The sequence below is a fragment of the Actinia tenebrosa genome, unplaced genomic scaffold (genome assembly GCF_029948245.1).
Source record: "Actinia tenebrosa isolate PJP-AT-01 unplaced genomic scaffold, QUT_ActTen_1.0 PGA_scaffold0__85_contigs__length_37466705, whole genome shotgun sequence".
Taxonomy (NCBI): Eukaryota; Metazoa; Cnidaria; class Anthozoa; order Actiniaria; family Actiniidae; genus Actinia; species Actinia tenebrosa.
Genome location: NW_028292569.1, coordinates 36,687,398 through 36,704,548, shown reverse-complemented (window position 1 = coordinate 36,704,548; position 17,151 = coordinate 36,687,398). Strand labels below are relative to the sequence as shown.

General features: G+C 37.3%; 5 protein-coding genes and 1 long non-coding RNA gene across 6 annotated transcripts; 4 read left to right on the top strand and 2 right to left on the bottom strand.

The window, feature by feature from the left end:
- The first annotated feature begins 2 nt into the window (after positions 1 to 2).
- On the top strand, positions 3 to 704 carry LOC148914207 (uncharacterized). The gene is made up of 3 exons (XR_016118999.1): positions 3 to 111; positions 293 to 433; positions 574 to 704. It is a non-coding gene; the product is annotated as an uncharacterized LOC148914207 (long non-coding RNA).
- A 659-nt stretch (positions 705 to 1,363) lies between these two features.
- Positions 1,364 to 3,970, top strand: LOC116308657 (uncharacterized). The gene is made up of 7 exons (XM_031719131.2): positions 1,364 to 1,514; positions 1,718 to 1,873; positions 1,965 to 2,105; positions 2,387 to 2,457; positions 2,642 to 2,699; positions 2,780 to 3,183; positions 3,422 to 3,970. The coding sequence occupies exons 1-7, from the start codon at positions 1,421 to 1,423 to the stop codon at positions 3,452 to 3,454; spliced, it is 957 nt and encodes a 318-aa protein (XP_031574991.2). The 5' UTR covers positions 1,364 to 1,420; the 3' UTR covers positions 3,455 to 3,970.
- On the bottom strand, positions 3,393 to 10,591 carry LOC116308653 (uncharacterized). The gene is made up of 8 exons (XM_031719126.2): positions 9,811 to 10,591; positions 9,334 to 9,581; positions 8,851 to 9,085; positions 8,077 to 8,261; positions 7,853 to 7,976; positions 7,553 to 7,674; positions 4,269 to 5,300; positions 3,393 to 4,002 (listed from the first exon to the last, which is right to left on the bottom strand). The coding sequence occupies exons 1-8, from the start codon at positions 10,223 to 10,225 to the stop codon at positions 3,691 to 3,693; spliced, it is 2,673 nt and encodes an 890-aa protein (XP_031574986.2). The 5' UTR covers positions 10,226 to 10,591; the 3' UTR covers positions 3,393 to 3,690.
- Positions 5,294 to 6,544, bottom strand: LOC116308663 (histone H2A). The gene has a single exon (XM_031719137.2). It carries the CDS (start codon positions 6,019 to 6,021, stop codon positions 5,644 to 5,646), a length of 378 nt encoding a protein of 125 aa, XP_031574997.1. The 5' UTR covers positions 6,022 to 6,544; the 3' UTR covers positions 5,294 to 5,643.
- Positions 6,609 to 6,983, top strand: LOC116308664 (histone H2B-like). The gene has a single exon (XM_031719138.2). The coding sequence runs from the start codon at positions 6,609 to 6,611 to the stop codon at positions 6,981 to 6,983; it is 375 nt and encodes a 124-aa protein (XP_031574998.1).
- A 115-nt stretch (positions 10,592 to 10,706) lies between the features above and the next one.
- LOC116308656 (uncharacterized) lies at positions 10,707 to 15,798 on the top strand. The gene is made up of 3 exons (XM_031719130.2): positions 10,707 to 11,067; positions 11,344 to 12,957; positions 13,636 to 15,798. The coding sequence occupies exons 1-3, from the start codon at positions 10,806 to 10,808 to the stop codon at positions 14,091 to 14,093; spliced, it is 2,334 nt and encodes a 777-aa protein (XP_031574990.2). The 5' UTR covers positions 10,707 to 10,805; the 3' UTR covers positions 14,094 to 15,798.
- Positions 15,799 to 17,151: the final 1,353 nt, after the last annotated feature.

The window sequence follows — 17,151 nt, the reverse complement described above, 5'->3', positions numbered from 1 at the left end:
AGGCTTCTCATGTTTGTTCAATGATTAGAAATAATATATATAAAATAATGACAGAAAAGCAGAAAACCCGTTATTATAAAGACACAGAGCATTTCACAGACATATGTGAAGGTATTGAGATTATTCGTAGCTGCTTTTTTGAGGTATTTTTGGTGATTGATTCACTAAGAGAACTGGAAGTAGAGTTGTGTATTTCAACTCAAATCTCTTTCTGAAAAGAACTGACAAAGATGAATATCAATGGCAATAATATCCTAAATCATACTCTCCGCCTTATTTTGTACATAAATAGACTTTGACATGAGTATAACGGTGGACAAGGATGAGGAAGACGTCGCTGTTCTGGTTGAATCTTTGAAAAATTGCCAAACTTTGGACCCGTACGTCAGGAAAGAAGCATTTTCAGCCTTGCGAACTCTTCTGTCAAATAAAAGTAAGCTGAAGTTAAAATCTGTATGAAAATTACAAATTATGATAAACGTCTTATACCATCAGTTAAAATCCCGTTCTTCTACTAGCATAATTAACATTTGCTGGCTCGCAATTATCACTCATTGAGAGACTGTATTTTAGAATCTACACAAGATTTTTTCCGAGAGTTACAAGGGGTGGAGCTGATGATCTCAATATATCAGGATGGTAAAAATCAGAAGGATTTGGAAGTCATGGAAAACGCCCTTTTCACACTAGGAGTAGCAGTAGAAAAAAATGGCAAGTTATTTATATATCAATGATAACCTTTGGACTAGTCTTATTTGATGAATTAAGATTTTTTTCTCTTTTAGATGTCTCGAGAAATGCACTTCTAACACCAGAGTTATTCAAGTTGATCAAGGGAACAATGAAAAAAAAGTCAACTTCTTCACTAACATCAGCATTTCTTTTGTTGTGCTTGGTATCAAATAGTGGTATAATAAACGTTGTTATAGTATTTAGTCAGAAAAGGCACCATCAACTACTGCTTTTAATACTCACCGCTGCAGTAAGCTTACTTGCCTTATAGTCACCTGATATATGACTTGATTTCTAATCTTTCATTGAAGGTGATGGTCAGACACTCGCAAGGAAAACAAAGTGCATTCAAAAACTCTGTGAATTGCTGAAGTAAGTTATCTCTTTTGGGCTCCTAAATATGATCAAATTAAAGAATATTGATAACATTGCAAGTATGTCTTTGTACCTTAAAGGGAGACTATTGTTGACAGTAATGACACAGAGCAGTTTTGCAAAATCACCAATGCTATATGCAGTACCTTGTGTGCAGTAAATATTGATCCTATAAATGGTGAGACTATACATATATCTATTTAATCCCTGTAATAATCATTTTATTCGATGATTATTAAATGATTGTCTTACTAATGAGATTTATTTTTTCCATCTATCAGAGACAAACCAAGGGGTCTGCTGTGGACTGATAATGCCATCCATTGTAAGATGGCTGTATTCAGATATCAGTAGACATAGCCTTCACTCACTCATCAGTTTGCTTGGCTCCTGCATTAATGGAAATAGTAATTATTAGTGAACATAGTATACTTGTTGACAATTCAGTTACTTTTGATGATTGACTGTCAACTAACATCAGGCAACTGTTGGCTGTCAGGTGTCCTCCATTTGATGCTTAACAGTTGTTTTATGTAATTAGTTATGATCCTCAACCAGGATCTCTCATTCTGTTGAGGTCATACATGTATAACCTTTTATTGAATTTTAGGTAAGACCAAGACACAACTTCGCCTGGTTGGTGGTTTAAGGGCAATGTTTGGTGTTTTAGATAAGTATTCGTCTACAGAGGAAGTACAGAGTACTGAAGACATCTGCCTTTTGACCCAGCTTATCAATACTTTCTCCTGTTCTTATGTTTCTCATGGTAAATATAAGGTGATTTTAGATGAAGCTTCTTCATTAACAAAACAAGCACCTGTACTTGTGAAATTTTGCCCATTTTTCTGACATTTCAGAAGCAAACCAACTTCATGCTATAGAGCTGGGGGCTGTAGAAGTACTATTGTCCTGTCTCGTTAATGCTGGAATACAACATGCACAGCTACAGAAAACCTGTATCACTGCTCTTGTGAGTCTGTTAGACAATGAGGACTATGGTAAGAAGATAGATATACCAAATACATTTGTTATCATTCAGTTACCCATAAACATATGCAGGAAATACCTAAAACTCCCTCAGAGATTATCTAGATGTCCCCCTGCTCCCAGGAAGTCTCATAGAATAAAGTGCAGATCTAGAAATTACTCTTCTCTAACCATCCCTAGCCTGTGCTGCCCAACTTTTACTCTGGTTAAGATGTTTGGCTGCACCAACCCTAATCATTTTATTGAACAACTTATTGCCTTAATGACTCAAGATGATTGTGTTTCCTGGTAGAACTTGGTAAACAGAAGTTTCAAGATCACAAAGGTGTTCCAGTTCTCATTGAAATCATGGCAGCCAGTCAAGTATGTTAACAACAGTCTCACTACCAAGTAACATTATTCTCATTTCCAGAGCCTGCACCATTGCCAGCATTGCCTTCCACCGGCTGGCAATAGCACAGGCTCTGGTTACAAGAATGCAAGTAGTATCATCATGAATGCAAGTTAGAAACTAGAGAGGAGTTATCGAATAATTGTTTATTTTTAGGATGAAAAGCTCAAGAAACTTGTGACATTTTTGCTACACAAAATGTGCAGCAATGAAGGTTATTATCTTAACTTTATAGTTATTTTTGTATGACATGTTCCATTTGCCTATAATACTTTCCATTCAAATATTTTTCAGGGTTTAACACTCAGCCATCCTCAGATGTACTAAGTAAACAAGCTATGACAGATTTATGCACTAATACTACTGACAATGTGTATGGAGAGACTCGAAAAAGCACATTGGAAAGAGACCAAAGTCAGAACCTTGATTGTGCTTCAAGAAACCTTCTTATCAAGGAAACAGTAGATGAAAATAATGTCTCTCTAGTGAGCTTTTCCAAGAAGAGAGATGACGATAGCTCTAAGACTACATTACATGAACATTTCGAAAATGGGCATGAAAAGAAGTCACTGGAATGCAGTTGTAAGAGCACAATAGATGTTGACAGTCACACAGTTCTAACAGTGCTTCTAATGCATTCTGATGTATGTGAATACCATAAAGCTATTGGACATGCATTACAGGCATACATTACAAGGGTAAGGTCGTTATTTTCTTTATTTGGTTCTTTCCACAGTTTCATAAGCAGGGTGCAATAGATATGATAAAACCAAGCTACACCACAATGCACCATGTCTATACCTTTTGTCTGCTTATTTATGGGAGAGAATCCCTCCTGAGAACCATTCAGCCCTAGTGAGAGACAGGAATTTTACTCACATACTTCAAAAAACACAGACACATCAACTTATAATCTTCTCTTCTCTTTATTGACAGAAAAAAGAGTTGCTTGCAGCATCTATTGAGTAACAGAGAACATGTCAGGCAAGCTAAAATGACAAACCAGCAACCATTACTTATGAGTATGTGTAGGACATGTTGTCTAGAAATCAAACACAACACTTTTTACTCTCTCTGCAAACGGTATTAAAGGATACTTTCAAAAACTGCAACTCAGTTAAAACCAGACAGACTGTATTGTTTTTCTTGCAAATTTTTTTAATGCATAGACTGGATTTGTACAATAGTCTTATAAAAATAGATAATCAAATATTTGAGTTGCGCTTCCTCCAGGAAGACCCAGAAGAAAAGACTATTTTCTGTGCAGCTGTCCTTTTCTTGCACCTTGGAGGTCTTGGAGGAAGACCTTCTGCTCCAGGAGGGTGTGGCATGTGAATGACGAAGGGTGGTGTAGAATGCATGCTAAGTGTAATGGGGTGAATATCAGATTGATAACTAGTGATTATGTTTGGGCTGGATTGAGTCCTGCTTAAGGTGGATTTCTGTATGTCTCCTTGTTTAGAAAAATCTTCACTTGTGCCAGAACTCTGAATTGGTTGATTTGGTAAATAATGTTCCTGTTGGGAAAAGAAAAGAAAACAATGTTTAATAGATGGTTCATCACTTCAAACTACTGTTAGCATCTGATGTGCCTAATGCAGAGGAGCAAGGGAAAGAGATCCTCCTTCACAATGTTTTAAGATATGAGTTTATCTTTTGCATCCTTTTAAAATTCAATTTTTTCTTTCATTGAAATTTATTATTATCATGAAAATATTCTTGTCCTCAAATCAGGGTCCAAGGAGCATTCAACTTATTTAGAAGAAAGTATAAAAATACTCACCATTTTTGGTACAGAAGGGATTCTCCTGATATGTCTAGGGGCTTTTTTCTCTCTGTTCAGCTGGGCTGTCCTTCCTCCCATAGACAAATTAGGATGTGTGCTGGGTAACAAGGTATTGCTGGTTCCATCAGTTGATGTTCTTGGTTTTAAATGACTCACACTATTTTGTTCTACATCTCCATGCACAGAGTTTCTTGCAGATGACAAAGGTTCTTTACTTTTAAATTCCTTTTCAGTTTTGCTAATATCCACAGACCTGGAATGAATCCTTGAAGTACTCCTCATAGTACCTGTACTACTTCGTCTTTCTGGATTCAATTCTTCATCATTGTCACTTTTTTCTATCACTATATTACATAGCGACTTGCTCATATGAAATGGCTTTCCTGGTGGCTTAACAGACTCTTCATTGGATGTTCTTTTCAAACTGTTTCTTTCCTTTGGATGTGTTTTATCAGTTTTATGTTTGGTATATGTATGGGCTGACTGGCTTCTCTTTTTCTTGACAACACCTTCTGCTAATCTGTCTTTCAGCTGACAATGTTTTTGTTCCATACCCGTTACCACCGTAATATTTCCTCTTGAGCTGCATTTTTCAACTCTCATGTTACTGTCTGCAGATATTTTTGGTACTTCATTTTGAACAGTATTTTCAGTACTTCTTTCTACTAGGTAACAATCCATTTCTGTGTGTCCATTATGATCTGTTTCAATTTTAACAAGGTTAGTAGGATCTATTTTTTCAATGACAATTTCACACTGAATCAATTCTGTGTTATTGTCCATCATAGTACAGTCTTTTTCTGTGTACGTACTTCCATCATTTTCATCAACATCTTTAAGTTCTGAATTTTCCTCTGTAATGTTACCATTACTTTCATCAAATGAAACATCCACACTGTCCTTCTGTGGCTCAAATAGATTATCAGCTGTAGCAACAGGGATGTCAACATGAGGGGGTGTCCAGTCCCAAGTGTTTGTTTTTGCATCAGGAGATACAATACATGCAACATGCCATGCACCACAAGCTACCTGGATTTATTGGAAATAACAACCTTTATCAAAAAAATACTCAACATCAGCCTTCCTATATTCATTAATACTATGGGGAGTGGGGAGAGTGGATATATTCTACCACAGGAAACCCAACAGACAAACAAAAAGTACTTTTAGAATTTGTGATTGATTTAAAAAAATGAAAAACTTATATTTTTCTGGTAAGCTTGTAAAAGAAATGGATTTCAGCACTGTACACTTTTTTCAAATGTACTCAGTAAAAACAAAAAAAGATTTAGCATTAATAATTTCATTCACTTTATGACATTTGGTGGCTCTTAAAAGAGCCGTTTTTTTGTTGTCGCTTTTACTTTCTTGTTTAGTGGGCTTTTTTCTCGGACTTCTTGGGCAGAAGAACAGCTTGGATGTTAGGTAAAACACCTCCCTGGGCGATCGTCACACTGCCAAGTAGTTTGTTCAACTCTTCATCATTTCTGATGGCAAGTTGGAGGTGACGAGGAATAATTCTAGTCTTCTTGTTATCACGAGCTGCATTACCAGCTAATTCTAAAATCTCTGCAGACAGATATTCTAGAACAGCGGCCATGTAAACAGGAGCGCCAGAACCGATTCTCGCTGCGTAGTTACCACGCCGCAGAAAACGATGAACACGACCAACTGGGAACTGAAGACCAGCTCTTGAAGAACGAGACTTGGCTTTGCCTTTGGCTTTTCCACCTTTTCCACGACCAGACATGCTTTATTTTCGGTAGAACTTAGAGGTAAAATAACGATACGAGAGCGTAAAATAGAATGAACTTCCAGTCAAGGTAGAGAAGTTATGTCGAGCTTGCAGCAACAATACGATCGAAATCCACCAATCACTGGCAAGCTTTCAGTTCAAAACACCAATCATAATCCTTGCGAGTGAAACAGTAATGATCCAATCACGTTAATTCTAAAAATGAGCGTTTTCCGTTTAGGTAAGTATTACTTTTAACCAATCATCGTTGAGCGTTTTTGATCCGAAAACTGACTGAGGTAAGTATTACTTTTAACCAATCATCGTTGAGCGTTTTTGATCCGAAAACTCGCGGAAAAATGTAACATTTTTTTATGAATCAGCCAATCATGATCAAGAGACACTAGCAAAACTGGACGTTTTTCTAAGAGGTTCGGATACGTTTCAACCAATAGCAGAAGAGTATCCGGTAATCCATTCAAGTGCTGTATTTTCGATCCTTTCATCGTAATATAAATAGAAGTCAACTCGACTTCACATTTTATTCTACTTCACCAAATTCATTCTAGAGTATCTTGAAGTGCCAATTATCTAACGTCAAAATGCCGCCTAAAGGTTCCCCAAAAGCATCGAAGAAGATGATCAAGAAGTCAGGAAAGAAGCAAGGAGGAGATAAGAGAAAGAGGAACAGGAAAAGGAAGGAAAGCTACAGCATTTACATCTACAAAGTCATGAAGCAGGTTCACCCAGACACTGGTATTTCAAGCAAAGCCATGTCCATCATGAACTCCTTCGTGAACGATGTCTTCGAGAGAATTGCCTCAGAAGCCTCTCGTTTGGCTCACTACAACAAGAGATCGACTATTTCTTCTCGTGAAGTGCAGACTGCAGTTCGTCTTCTCCTTCCCGGTGAACTTGCTAAACACGCAGTTAGCGAAGGCACTAAAGCCGTCACCAAGTACACCAGCAGCAAGTAAACCAACAACAAAACAAAAGCAAAACGGTTCTTTTAAGAACCATCCACATCTAGTAAAGTGAATGATCCAAATATGCTGATTGAATTAAACCAAAATTGAACGTTCTCTTTCAAAGTCAATTTAAGTATGGAAAATAATTACTGAAAATAAAAATAACCGTCTTCTAACAAAATAGTTTTTAAACTTTTAAAAATGATTTCAAATATTTCGGTTTTTTTTCTTTTCGAAATATCCGGACTATTAATTTCAAAATATACAGCGTAGTGTGCAACCATGCCATATGATTCAAAATGCCTTGAAATATGAATAACAATGAAACAACCGCCATGTTTGTTGATCCAACAAGAGAAACTAATGGTTGTTATGACGTAACATTTTCATTTTGACTCTGTCAACGTATGGTTGTTAGGGTAGCCCTGTGTACCGGTGCATTACCCCACCCTTATAATGTATGCGAATTAGGCTTTGGATCATTTTTGACGTCATTTCATGTTCGATTACAGTACAGACCCATAGAAAACTGACTTCGATTTGTTAACTAGAGGTACAGGCATTCTCCTTTTCCTTACCTTGGTTACTTTCCACTTACCAAGGGGTACAGGATGGGGCTGATATTGACAATACCTTGGTCCTTCATCCTCACGGATTACTTGGCTCTGGTTTTTACCCCACATAAAAAGTCTTCCACTCTCTGATATGAAAAAAAAAAAAGAATTACTGTAACTTATAATCTGTTGCCCTGTTAAAAGAGCATGTGGTCTAAGGGGAAGAATGGGCCTTATACTTAGGGAAGGATGGGAGGAGTTAAGAGAGAGACATGATTTATAAATTGCAGCATTTCTTCTTCCACATGCCAAAATGAAAATTACCTGTGACAGCAGCTGAGGTATTTTCTCCTATTGAAATATTGATGATGTTTTCTTCAGCTAATCCATCCTTTATTTCAGTGGGTTTGCTTGAAAACTTAACATTAGTTCCCAGGCCTAACTGACCCTGAAAAATGAAGCATGTCACACAGCAAGTTTGAAAAATTAAGATCGGTTAACTTACTAAAATAAGTCTATTTCTCACAATCGAAAACATAGATTGTTACCTCAAAATTGTTGCCCCAAGACAAGAGTTTTCCATTGTTTAGCAGTAATAATGAATGTGAATCTCCACCAACCAGACCTGATACACTTGTAGAATTATCACTCATGTATACTTTAGCAGGAGATAAAATATCTTCTTTGGATCCAAAGGCCTTGCCATAACCCCAAGCATACACATTCCCTTCTCCTAAACAAAGTTCAAAATGACTTGAATTAATATTTGTCAAATTCATAGACATAGCTTCTAAACTATTTTTTGGGTGGGGCTTGACACAAGGAAAAAGTATTTAGATATGAATGGATGTAACAAAACGTATATTTTCATAACTCTGACAATGGGTTACTCTAACTATGTCCCTTTGGTGCCAGGTTAAGTAGTAAGTTTAGTATCTCCCTGGTCTATTCAATTTAATCAATCAATCATAAGATTATAATAAGATTAAGATTATTATTTACAGTCTGTAATGGCCAGGAAGTCCAGGAAGGGAAAAGCTGAGGTCTTAATTACATAGACTGAGGCTGTAAGGCTGGTGCCCTTTTCAAGGCTGGGTAGTACAGTTTTTCCTTTCTGTACAGACTTTAGGTACAGTACACGACCTTTTTGCCATTTATTTTTCCACTGGTTTTTATTATCATGTTTTGTCATATAACAATCCCCAGAATACTGGACTATGGCCAGACTGCAGCCATAGATAGAAAATACTGCCTGCTCTAACAGCCAATCACAACACATGATTTTGAGGATGCCAGGACTGGAATGTATTACAATAACTCACCGTCTGCTGCCAGACAGTGGCAGTTTCCACAGCCAATAATGAAAACATTTGAAATATCAGCAACCCTCTGAATACAAACACTGTCTGTTTTGTCAGAATGTCCCAGTTGACCTCGATCATTACTTCCAACAGAAGCAACACTTCCAGAATTAAAAAGAAAGAGTGAATGTCTTGAGCCACAAGCAACTTGAAGGATTTTTTGATTGAAGAGGGTTTCTAGGTAGACTGGCCGTACCTACATGAAAACATGAAACCTTGTATAGTAAACAGTTATCAACTATCATCTCAGACTCACCCTAGTAGTAATATTAATAGCCCTTAATAATATCCTAGGATCCATCACTACTAGAAAAGCTAGAACACTAGTAAACTATACAGGTGCATCCTGCATGATTTGAAATTTGTCATGTTAAATGTTACACCTTTTAATTAATTGCCCTGTGAATATACAGCAAATAAAGCAATCCTTCAATCCTTCCCTACCTGGTTTTCTTTGAAATCAGGTTTCCTGAAATCATATCCAAGCTGAGCACTAAAGTTGTTTCCAAAACTAAAGCAGTCCCCTTCTTCTGTCCATATAAAAGTATGTCGAGTGCCACATGCCACACCTCTTATTCTGGTGCCTGGTTTGATCCCTAACTGTACAAGATGTGGTAACATTGTGGTCTTGGTATCTCCAATTCCTAGTTGTCCACTGTTACAGTTGCCCCAGCTAAAGATTCTGTTGTCATCTATAAAAGTTGAAAGCAAATATCAAATAATTTGATTAATATATTGAATTGAATCCAACTCAACAAGGACTGCATTCCCCAGGGCCGGGTTGTTCAAAGCTGGATTAGCACTAATCCAGGATTAACTCTATAGGTCTTATTAAGAGTTAACCCAGGATTAGCACTAATCAGGCTTTGAACAACTGGGCCCAGTAGTGCTTTTATGGATGGCTATAATTTATATGATTACCTGTGGTAACAATAGTATGACTTGACCCACAAGCAACAAGAGCTACAAGACCATCTTGTCCTAATATTAAATGGTTCATACACCCAGCTGTGATTGTCACATCATTCTGATGTCCATGTCCATGCTGACCAAACTCCCCACAACCCCAGACCAGCAATAACCCTGCATCCTCATCACTAACATCGAACTGGCTTTCTTCACCTGATGTTAATTCAGATGATATAAGAATGCCTTCATTTAGATGTTGAGTTAAGTCTGTCAATAGTGGAAAATCTTGGTCAGCTGTATCATGGACCTGGAAGCTGTTTTCCTGGGGCAGGCTGCAGTCTTTTTGGAGCTCAGTAAAACCCGCTGTCTGTAGCTGTTTGTTATTAATCCTTAGAACGTCCATTGCTTTTTCGAAACAATAATTCATACGAGTTGTTGGCAAAAGAATATGCAATAGTAAAATACGAATTTCTCAATTAATTGCCAATAAAAATAAGCTGTACATCATCAACGGGTACACAAATGGCATCGATCTTCTTCTATGCTCTTGTTTAATTTGAAGTGGCAGTTTGCTGTGTTTTTTATCTTTGTTGTTCATGGATAGTTGTCAAAAATTTCCATTGGTTACCAAGATATTAATAAATCCAATTATACTACTTCCATCTGGTTAGTACATAAGATACACACGTGACTGATAAATTATCTGTTTTGTTAGCCATAACGGCAAAGATATAATTAAAGCCCTAACGCATTAAAGTTAAAGCGAAATATATCGAATATATTTCGAGTCCGCCATTTGCGTTCTCTCGGTTGTTTACCAACGACCTCGTAATTCGTGTATGATTCGGAACTAATCGTACATAATCGGATACTCTCGGAACTCGTTCGTGCTTGTCTGAAGGGTCGTCTGACGGAGGTTGGTAATACGTCGTCGAACTCTTTGATAATATTTTCCGTTGCAAAATGTAGGGCGAAATATTTCTGTTTTTTAACCATATATAATCATTATGGATTCCTTGATTGATCCTTTTAGAGCCCTGCTTCTTAGTATCGCCAATGATTGTACTGATGAGGACTTTACCAACATGAAATTTCTGTGTTCTGGATGTCTTCCTGAAGGAAGGTTGGAAGACATTTCTTCGCCTAGGGAACTTTTTATAGAACTTATTCACGACTGTATCATCAGTAAAGACGAGAAACAGCCTTTAGCTTCTCTACTTTTTAACATCGGAAGACAAGACTTGAGGAATCGACTGCTTGGGAAAGAATGTGAGTTTTTGATTACTTCTTTATCGTACGTATCAATAATATTTTTTTAAACCATAGAATAGCTTAGAAAATGCAGGTGTCGCTAAAATTAGCTGTATCAAAAGCAATCATCATTTGTGAATTAGCTGCTTACCTCTTTTATTTACAAATACGTTAAATAGTTCCTATATTTTTGTACATGATGATGAAATTATACAATGGAGTTTGGCTTCATTAATATTGTACAGCTCCTTTCAATGATGTTGAAATATTTGAATGTATGATTTTCTATTTTAGCTCCTACTTTGGCTGGTGCATTTCAGCACTGGGGTGGCTTGCCGATGAAAATTCCCAATTTTGTTGATCGAAAAGATGAATGCCAGGAAGTATTATCCAAGCTGAGGAGAGGGACATGCAAAGTCGTAATGATCATTGGTCCGCCAGGGTTCGGCAAATCAAGCGTTGCTATTCAGGTTGGCCATGATTTATGTCTTCATGGAATATCAGTGTACTACATATCACTGAGAAGCTGCACCTCCATGTTCTGTATGGTCAACTATTTACTTGGTGCTTTGAGGATTGTCGCAAGTGAGAAACCAATCAAGCAAGCTATGCATTGTCTATGTAACTTGACAACAGACACAGTCATTATCCTGGACAATGCTGAAGACATGTTGCTGCCTCCCATTAAGGATGAATTCTGTGGATACATTGAGAATGTGGCACAAACTGCTCAGTTTGTGCGTATTTTGGTTACCAGTCGAATGTCAATGACATTTTTGAATGTGGATTCGCATGTATTACGACTTGATGCTTTAGAAAGAAAAGATGCTCAAAAATTACTGAAAACATTTCGTTCTAATATCTCTGATGATGATTCTGAGGTACTTGCTGATTTATGTGGTGGTGTACCCCTTGTGCTTCGTACAACTGCATCCCTTCTTGCAAATGAAGGAACAGTTCATCCTAAGGCTCTGATATCTGAGTTCCAGAGAAGCCCTGTTTCTACTTTGAAGTCATTTGACTTATTGACACTATCACATGACCATCAGATTTTCTACTGCCTTAATATTTGTTTTGAACGACTCTCTCATGAGCTTCAGTTGGCCTTAATTTCACTTTGTGTGTTCCCAACTTCATTTACATTGCATGATGCACAGTTCATTTTGAAAGAACACTCAGAGTTTTACTTAGAACTTCATCTTCAAGAACTGATTAATAATTCACTGCTGCAATTTGATCCTGTAATGAAAGAATACACCATGCATGGAGTGATTCAGGCGTTTTGTAAAGATAAAACAACCACTAAAGCTAGTAAGTACCAATGGAAGTATGAATTTGCTAAGAAGGAATTTAATTGTCATTACCTGGAGCTATTGCCTCAGCTACAAGAACAGTTCATTTCCAAGAAGGCACTAGCAGCTGTAGAGAATTTCCTTGCAAAGAGGCGTCATATTAGACAGGCCATGCTGGATGCTGTAAATGATCCTGAACTGGAAAAAACCTGCATCGATACTGCTAATGCTGTTGCACCTTTCCTGACAAAGGTCCTGAGGAAAGAGAAGTTCTTAACAATCTTTCAAGTGTACACAAAGATATGTAAGGACAAAGAGGATGAAAAAAGATACAGTGATTGTTTGACATCAGAAGCCTATTGCATTTTGTCACATTGTGCCTGTCATCTGCCTTGTCCAACTGCTGTGTCCAGGTTCAAAGAAGCAGATGCCATTCAAACCAAACTTGAAGATGAGAGTTCTACAATCCGTTCTCATTGCCTGATAAAACTTGGCCGCTGCGTTGCTCATTATGGTGATCTGGACAAAGGTATTACACTGATTAAGAGAGGCATAGGAATACGGGAGAAGATGAATGATCCAGTACAGCTCGCCGTCGCATACAAAGATTTGGCAGGTATTAAGATTACTTTTATTCAAATTTTCTATTTACATTGTCATATATAGCAAAAGTCCAAGGCAAGAGGGTTCATCACATACATATCTGGTATTTTCCATTAATACAAGGGATTAGTTGTATTAGAGCTTTTTAGAAAACTATATTACTCAATCATGTCAACTTTCGTTTTCAAAAAGGATATGTGAAATAGAAAAAGGATTTTAAAAATTGCCTGTACTCCATTCCCACACTACCATACACTTTGGCCTGCATGCCAGCTGAAAAAGGTGGGGGATGGGGGGGCTGTGGGGAAGGTGAAGAGGGGGAATGACCTTGTTGCCCTGACAGCCCCCCCCCCCCCCTCCCCAATCCACCAGTACTTTGGGCTGATATGCAGGGAAGGTTTTTTAGTCTATTGCTGCAAAGATTAGAACTGAGATGGAGACAACTTCATTTCATATTACCTGGTTTTTTCATGCTGCAAATAAGTGGGCTTCCTCTGGTTAATCATGGGCAGGGGAACATCTAAAGCATCTAAAATGTCTAAATGTCTACACATAAATAAAGTTTATTTTGGTAAAATATCTAAAATATCTAAAATATCTGGGAAATCTCATGATCATCTCTAGCCTTACCTACATAGTTCCCTACTCATTTTCCCATCCTATCCTGATCTGTTTTGTTTTTCCTTTCCAGCTTCCTACTCATTTCATAAGCAGCATCATACAGCAAATAGGTTGCGAGTAGAGAAAGTGTTACCTGTCTACAAAGAGCACCTTGGTGACCACGCATACATGGCCACCTTGATGGATGATATGGGAATGTCTTGTATGGCTCTATCCAACTACCATTGTGCTAATACATACATTAAGGAGGCTGTTCGCATGCGTGTGAAGGCTCTTGGTGATCATCAGGAAACTGCTCGCTCGTACCATGATTACGGTACTGTCCTCAAGGCTCAGGGTAGATATGATGAAGCTCTGGTGGCCATCCGAGAGGCTCTGCGGATCCAGGAAAATATACTAGGTGCCCATCATGAAACGATAAGATCTCACCAGGAAATTGCAAATGTACTCAAACTACTGGGCCGAAATGAGGAAGCATGCAATGAAACTAAACTAGCAGAATCCAAGAAAAAAAGATTTACAAGATGAAGAATGATGCAACATTGTAAGTTTTTAGGCCAGCGAGAAAAAATAATTTAGAAAATGAAAGGAAATGATATGACGTTGAATCTCCTCAGGTTAACAATGGAACTAAGTGTGAAAAAAGTCGATATTGAATGAGAAAAAATGATAAAACATTTTGAATACAAGAAGCTGATATCAGCTGGTAAGCTAATATTGAGTGTAACAATAGTATAATTATTTGGTATTTACAAAAATAATAATATGACTGAAGTAAATAAGGAGTTAATCCTTAAAAAAAATTAAGAAAGACTTGCTTGAATATTTACTAGCCTTATATATGTTTAGAAATAGAATTAAAATGAACTTTAGACATGCAGGATACCTTTCAAATTAGCAAAATACTATTTGTTATATCTTTATTTGCATTTTTTTATTTTGGAGTGAAATTTTTTTCAAAACTAGTTTATTTATTTGGCCGTTTATTTTAGTTTTATTTGCTTTGTGCTTTGTTTGCGCTTTGTTTAAAGATGTCTAAAAATCTAAATAAATCATTATTTTGAAAGAATTTGATTCTTTCGAAAGAAAGTGTTGAGTCAAGCAATTTCTTAGTTACAGGAGCAAGATGTTGCGCAATAGGCAGGGTCCAACGTCTTTCTTCAGCGATGACGACCTGTTCTCGTGGATTAAAGTACCTGTTTTACTCAGTCAGTGAGAGCTTAGAGGAAACCGCTGTTGCAATACTTATACGTGCCCCCACTGCTTTACCAGTATGAGGGGGATACAGTTTGTTTTGATTCTATTCACTATAAGGAAAAGAGGGGACTTTGAAGTTTAAAGTTAAAATCTTTTTTACAAACCCAACCGGGTTTACAAGCGTGGTCGCCGTCCAGTCCAATGTTTATGTTACTCACAAATCAAGGCACAGCAGGTCTTCTCTCATCGTGCTGCACAGACGAGAATTAACATTCAAGTTTAACAAAACAGACGGTCGGCATCTTTTCAAACTAAAACTAGCTTAATATCTGGTTAATATGATAAATGAACAAAGAATAACTAGATAGCATAAACAGTATTGGTATCAGAGTACAACACCGCGGGGTGTAAGCATGTCAATGGACGTTTGGAATTATGAGAATTAGAGATGAACAAACATAAAGGACTCACAGCAGGGAGTAAGTCTTTGTTGGTGTGTCTTAATGATAATTTACTTCCTTAACTTGGACTAAAAGATGTCATGGATAAACTATGGGCGTATTTTAGCGCTTAATTGTCGTTTTAATAACATTTACTAACAGCATAAAGCGAATAAGCTGATTAGTACCTTGATGATTTTTGGTCATTAATTATGTGAGTTTAGTTTCAAGTAAGGTAAGTATGAAAATAAGCGAAAAATCAGATACACTGAAAATATTCTGGAAGGTCATCAGAGGGTCTACATGGCCAGTGTGGTCAACCAACCAAATATAAAAAGCTTGTACTTGATCATGAAGTGGGGCTCAACACTTTGAGATAAAGAAAGTCAAGTAAACACTTAGTAAAAGTTTTGTTTCTCTTATTCAAAGCAAGTGGAAAGTTAAACTGAATGGATGTCTTGCATATTTGCTCTTGCTTTACCTGGTGTGTTTCACTTTTAATGGTGTACTAAAAAAATGTACCCTACTGATGTATGATTATTAGGGAATATACTCATGCGATAGAGATTTACGAGAATTAAATGAATTCTAATTTATTTTGAAGTTATGGGTCCTCTCAGGTCTCAGAAACCTTGAGAAGGTGAATTGATGGGCGTTGTGACGGTGACTCGGCCTATAAAACTAGAAGGTCAAAGTGCTCCATACAATCTCTTTAGTTAATTTAGCTACTGAGTTGAGCACTGCTTAATCAGTTCGATCATGAGAAGGACGCAGGCTTTAGGGTCAGTGAGCTTTTTGGTCTGGAATGGCTTCCTATGTCGCATCCGACCTGACTCTTTCTCTGTGTGGATGCGAAATAGGAATGGCAAACCTTCACTAGATTGGTCATGCTATTATTCACTGTATATAGATAAAGTATACCATTCAGATATATGCATATGAAGTAACCACAGTCTTTGCAGACTACTGAACACTTGCCTCATTAACGACGGCGGTAAAGGACCCACCTTCATTAACCAACATGGTGGACGACAAATGTTTCGCCTGAAATACTAAGTTCAAGTCATGCAGATTTATCATGCACCGTTTTGACCGCAATATACGACAAAATGTGTCTAGAAAGATACCATGGGTAATTTGTCAGGGGAGTAGGATCGGGATCGGTCAAACTGCCAAATTAAAGTCCAAATATTATTAAGCAGGTTTTACTGTGACGGCATTTTTTGGTTAGTAATATTGAATCGTTCCGCTTTCACTCATATATTTCCCTTGTTGCAACATCTTGCTTACTCGAACTAGTTTTAGTCAGTAATCAATAAAACTGGCAGTACGAAATTGCGGTAATTCCCAATCGATGAATTGATAGATATTTTAACGAAATAAAACCGACTTTCGTCTGCAGATATCTCAAGACTGAGTATTTTCGATGATAGACTGATGTATGCATCCAATGACCGACCAGCTCAGGCAGGTGTAGACGGCGCATGTGAGTTTGACGAACCCCGCTGTGCAAGCTGCGCTATTATCAGTTTAGAGTAGATGCTTGGTGTTTTTTAATTTGTTTGAAGTTGATTTACAATAAAGACCGACTTCCCTACAAACTAGGATATTCATCTGGTAAACTCAAGAAATACTAATGGATAACTAAAGTTCGAGAACAAATAAACCAACTTGTTCAAACCCAAACCTCTAGATTTGATGTGAATACAAATAATACGCCAAAATTAAGCATTTGCCAAGTTTCCTTTGTTCAATTTAGCGGACACAAATACCTCTTGAAATCGAATCAACTGAGGTTTTGTGACACTAAATTGATATTTTTCTTGGTTCGACATAAAAAAATCGACAAAAAGAGTCAGTTTGTACTGTGATGATGTTTATGGATTCTCCACGGAAGTCCCTAAACAGGTTACTGACGTGAAGATGAAATATCGCGGCCATGCGAATGA

Bases quoted from the DNA above. Each gene is read 5' to 3' on its own strand.
- LOC116308657 (XM_031719131.2), top strand. From the start codon at position 1,421: ATGCCATCCATTGTAAGATGGCTGTATTCAGATATCAGTAGACATAGC. The intron at 1,874-1,964 runs GTAAATATAAGG...CTGACATTTCAG, and splicing joins CTGTTCTTATGTTTCTCATG to AAGCAAACCAACTTCATGCT. The intron at 3,184-3,421 runs GTAAGGTCGTTA...CTTTATTGACAG, and splicing joins TACAGGCATACATTACAAGG to AAAAAAGAGTTGCTTGCAGC.
- LOC116308663 (XM_031719137.2), bottom strand. From the start codon at position 6,021: ATGTCTGGTCGTGGAAAAGGTGGAAAAGCCAAAGGCAAAGCCAAGTCT.
- LOC116308664 (XM_031719138.2), top strand. From the start codon at position 6,609: ATGCCGCCTAAAGGTTCCCCAAAAGCATCGAAGAAGATGATCAAGAAG.
- LOC116308653 (XM_031719126.2), bottom strand. From the start codon at position 10,225: ATGAATTATTGTTTCGAAAAAGCAATGGACGTTCTAAGGATTAATAAC. The intron at 7,977-8,076 runs GTAACAATCTAT...TTCATTTTTCAG, and splicing joins CTTGGGGCAACAATTTTGAG to GGTCAGTTAGGCCTGGGAAC. The intron at 5,301-7,552 runs GTAAGGAAAAGG...CAATAAATCCAG, and splicing joins GTAAGTGGAAAGTAACCAAG to GTAGCTTGTGGTGCATGGCA.
- LOC116308656 (XM_031719130.2), top strand. From the start codon at position 10,806: ATGGATTCCTTGATTGATCCTTTTAGAGCCCTGCTTCTTAGTATCGCC. The intron at 11,068-11,343 runs GTGAGTTTTTGA...TTTCTATTTTAG, and splicing joins TCGACTGCTTGGGAAAGAAT to CTCCTACTTTGGCTGGTGCA. The intron at 12,958-13,635 runs GTATTAAGATTA...TTTCCTTTCCAG, and splicing joins CGCATACAAAGATTTGGCAG to CTTCCTACTCATTTCATAAG.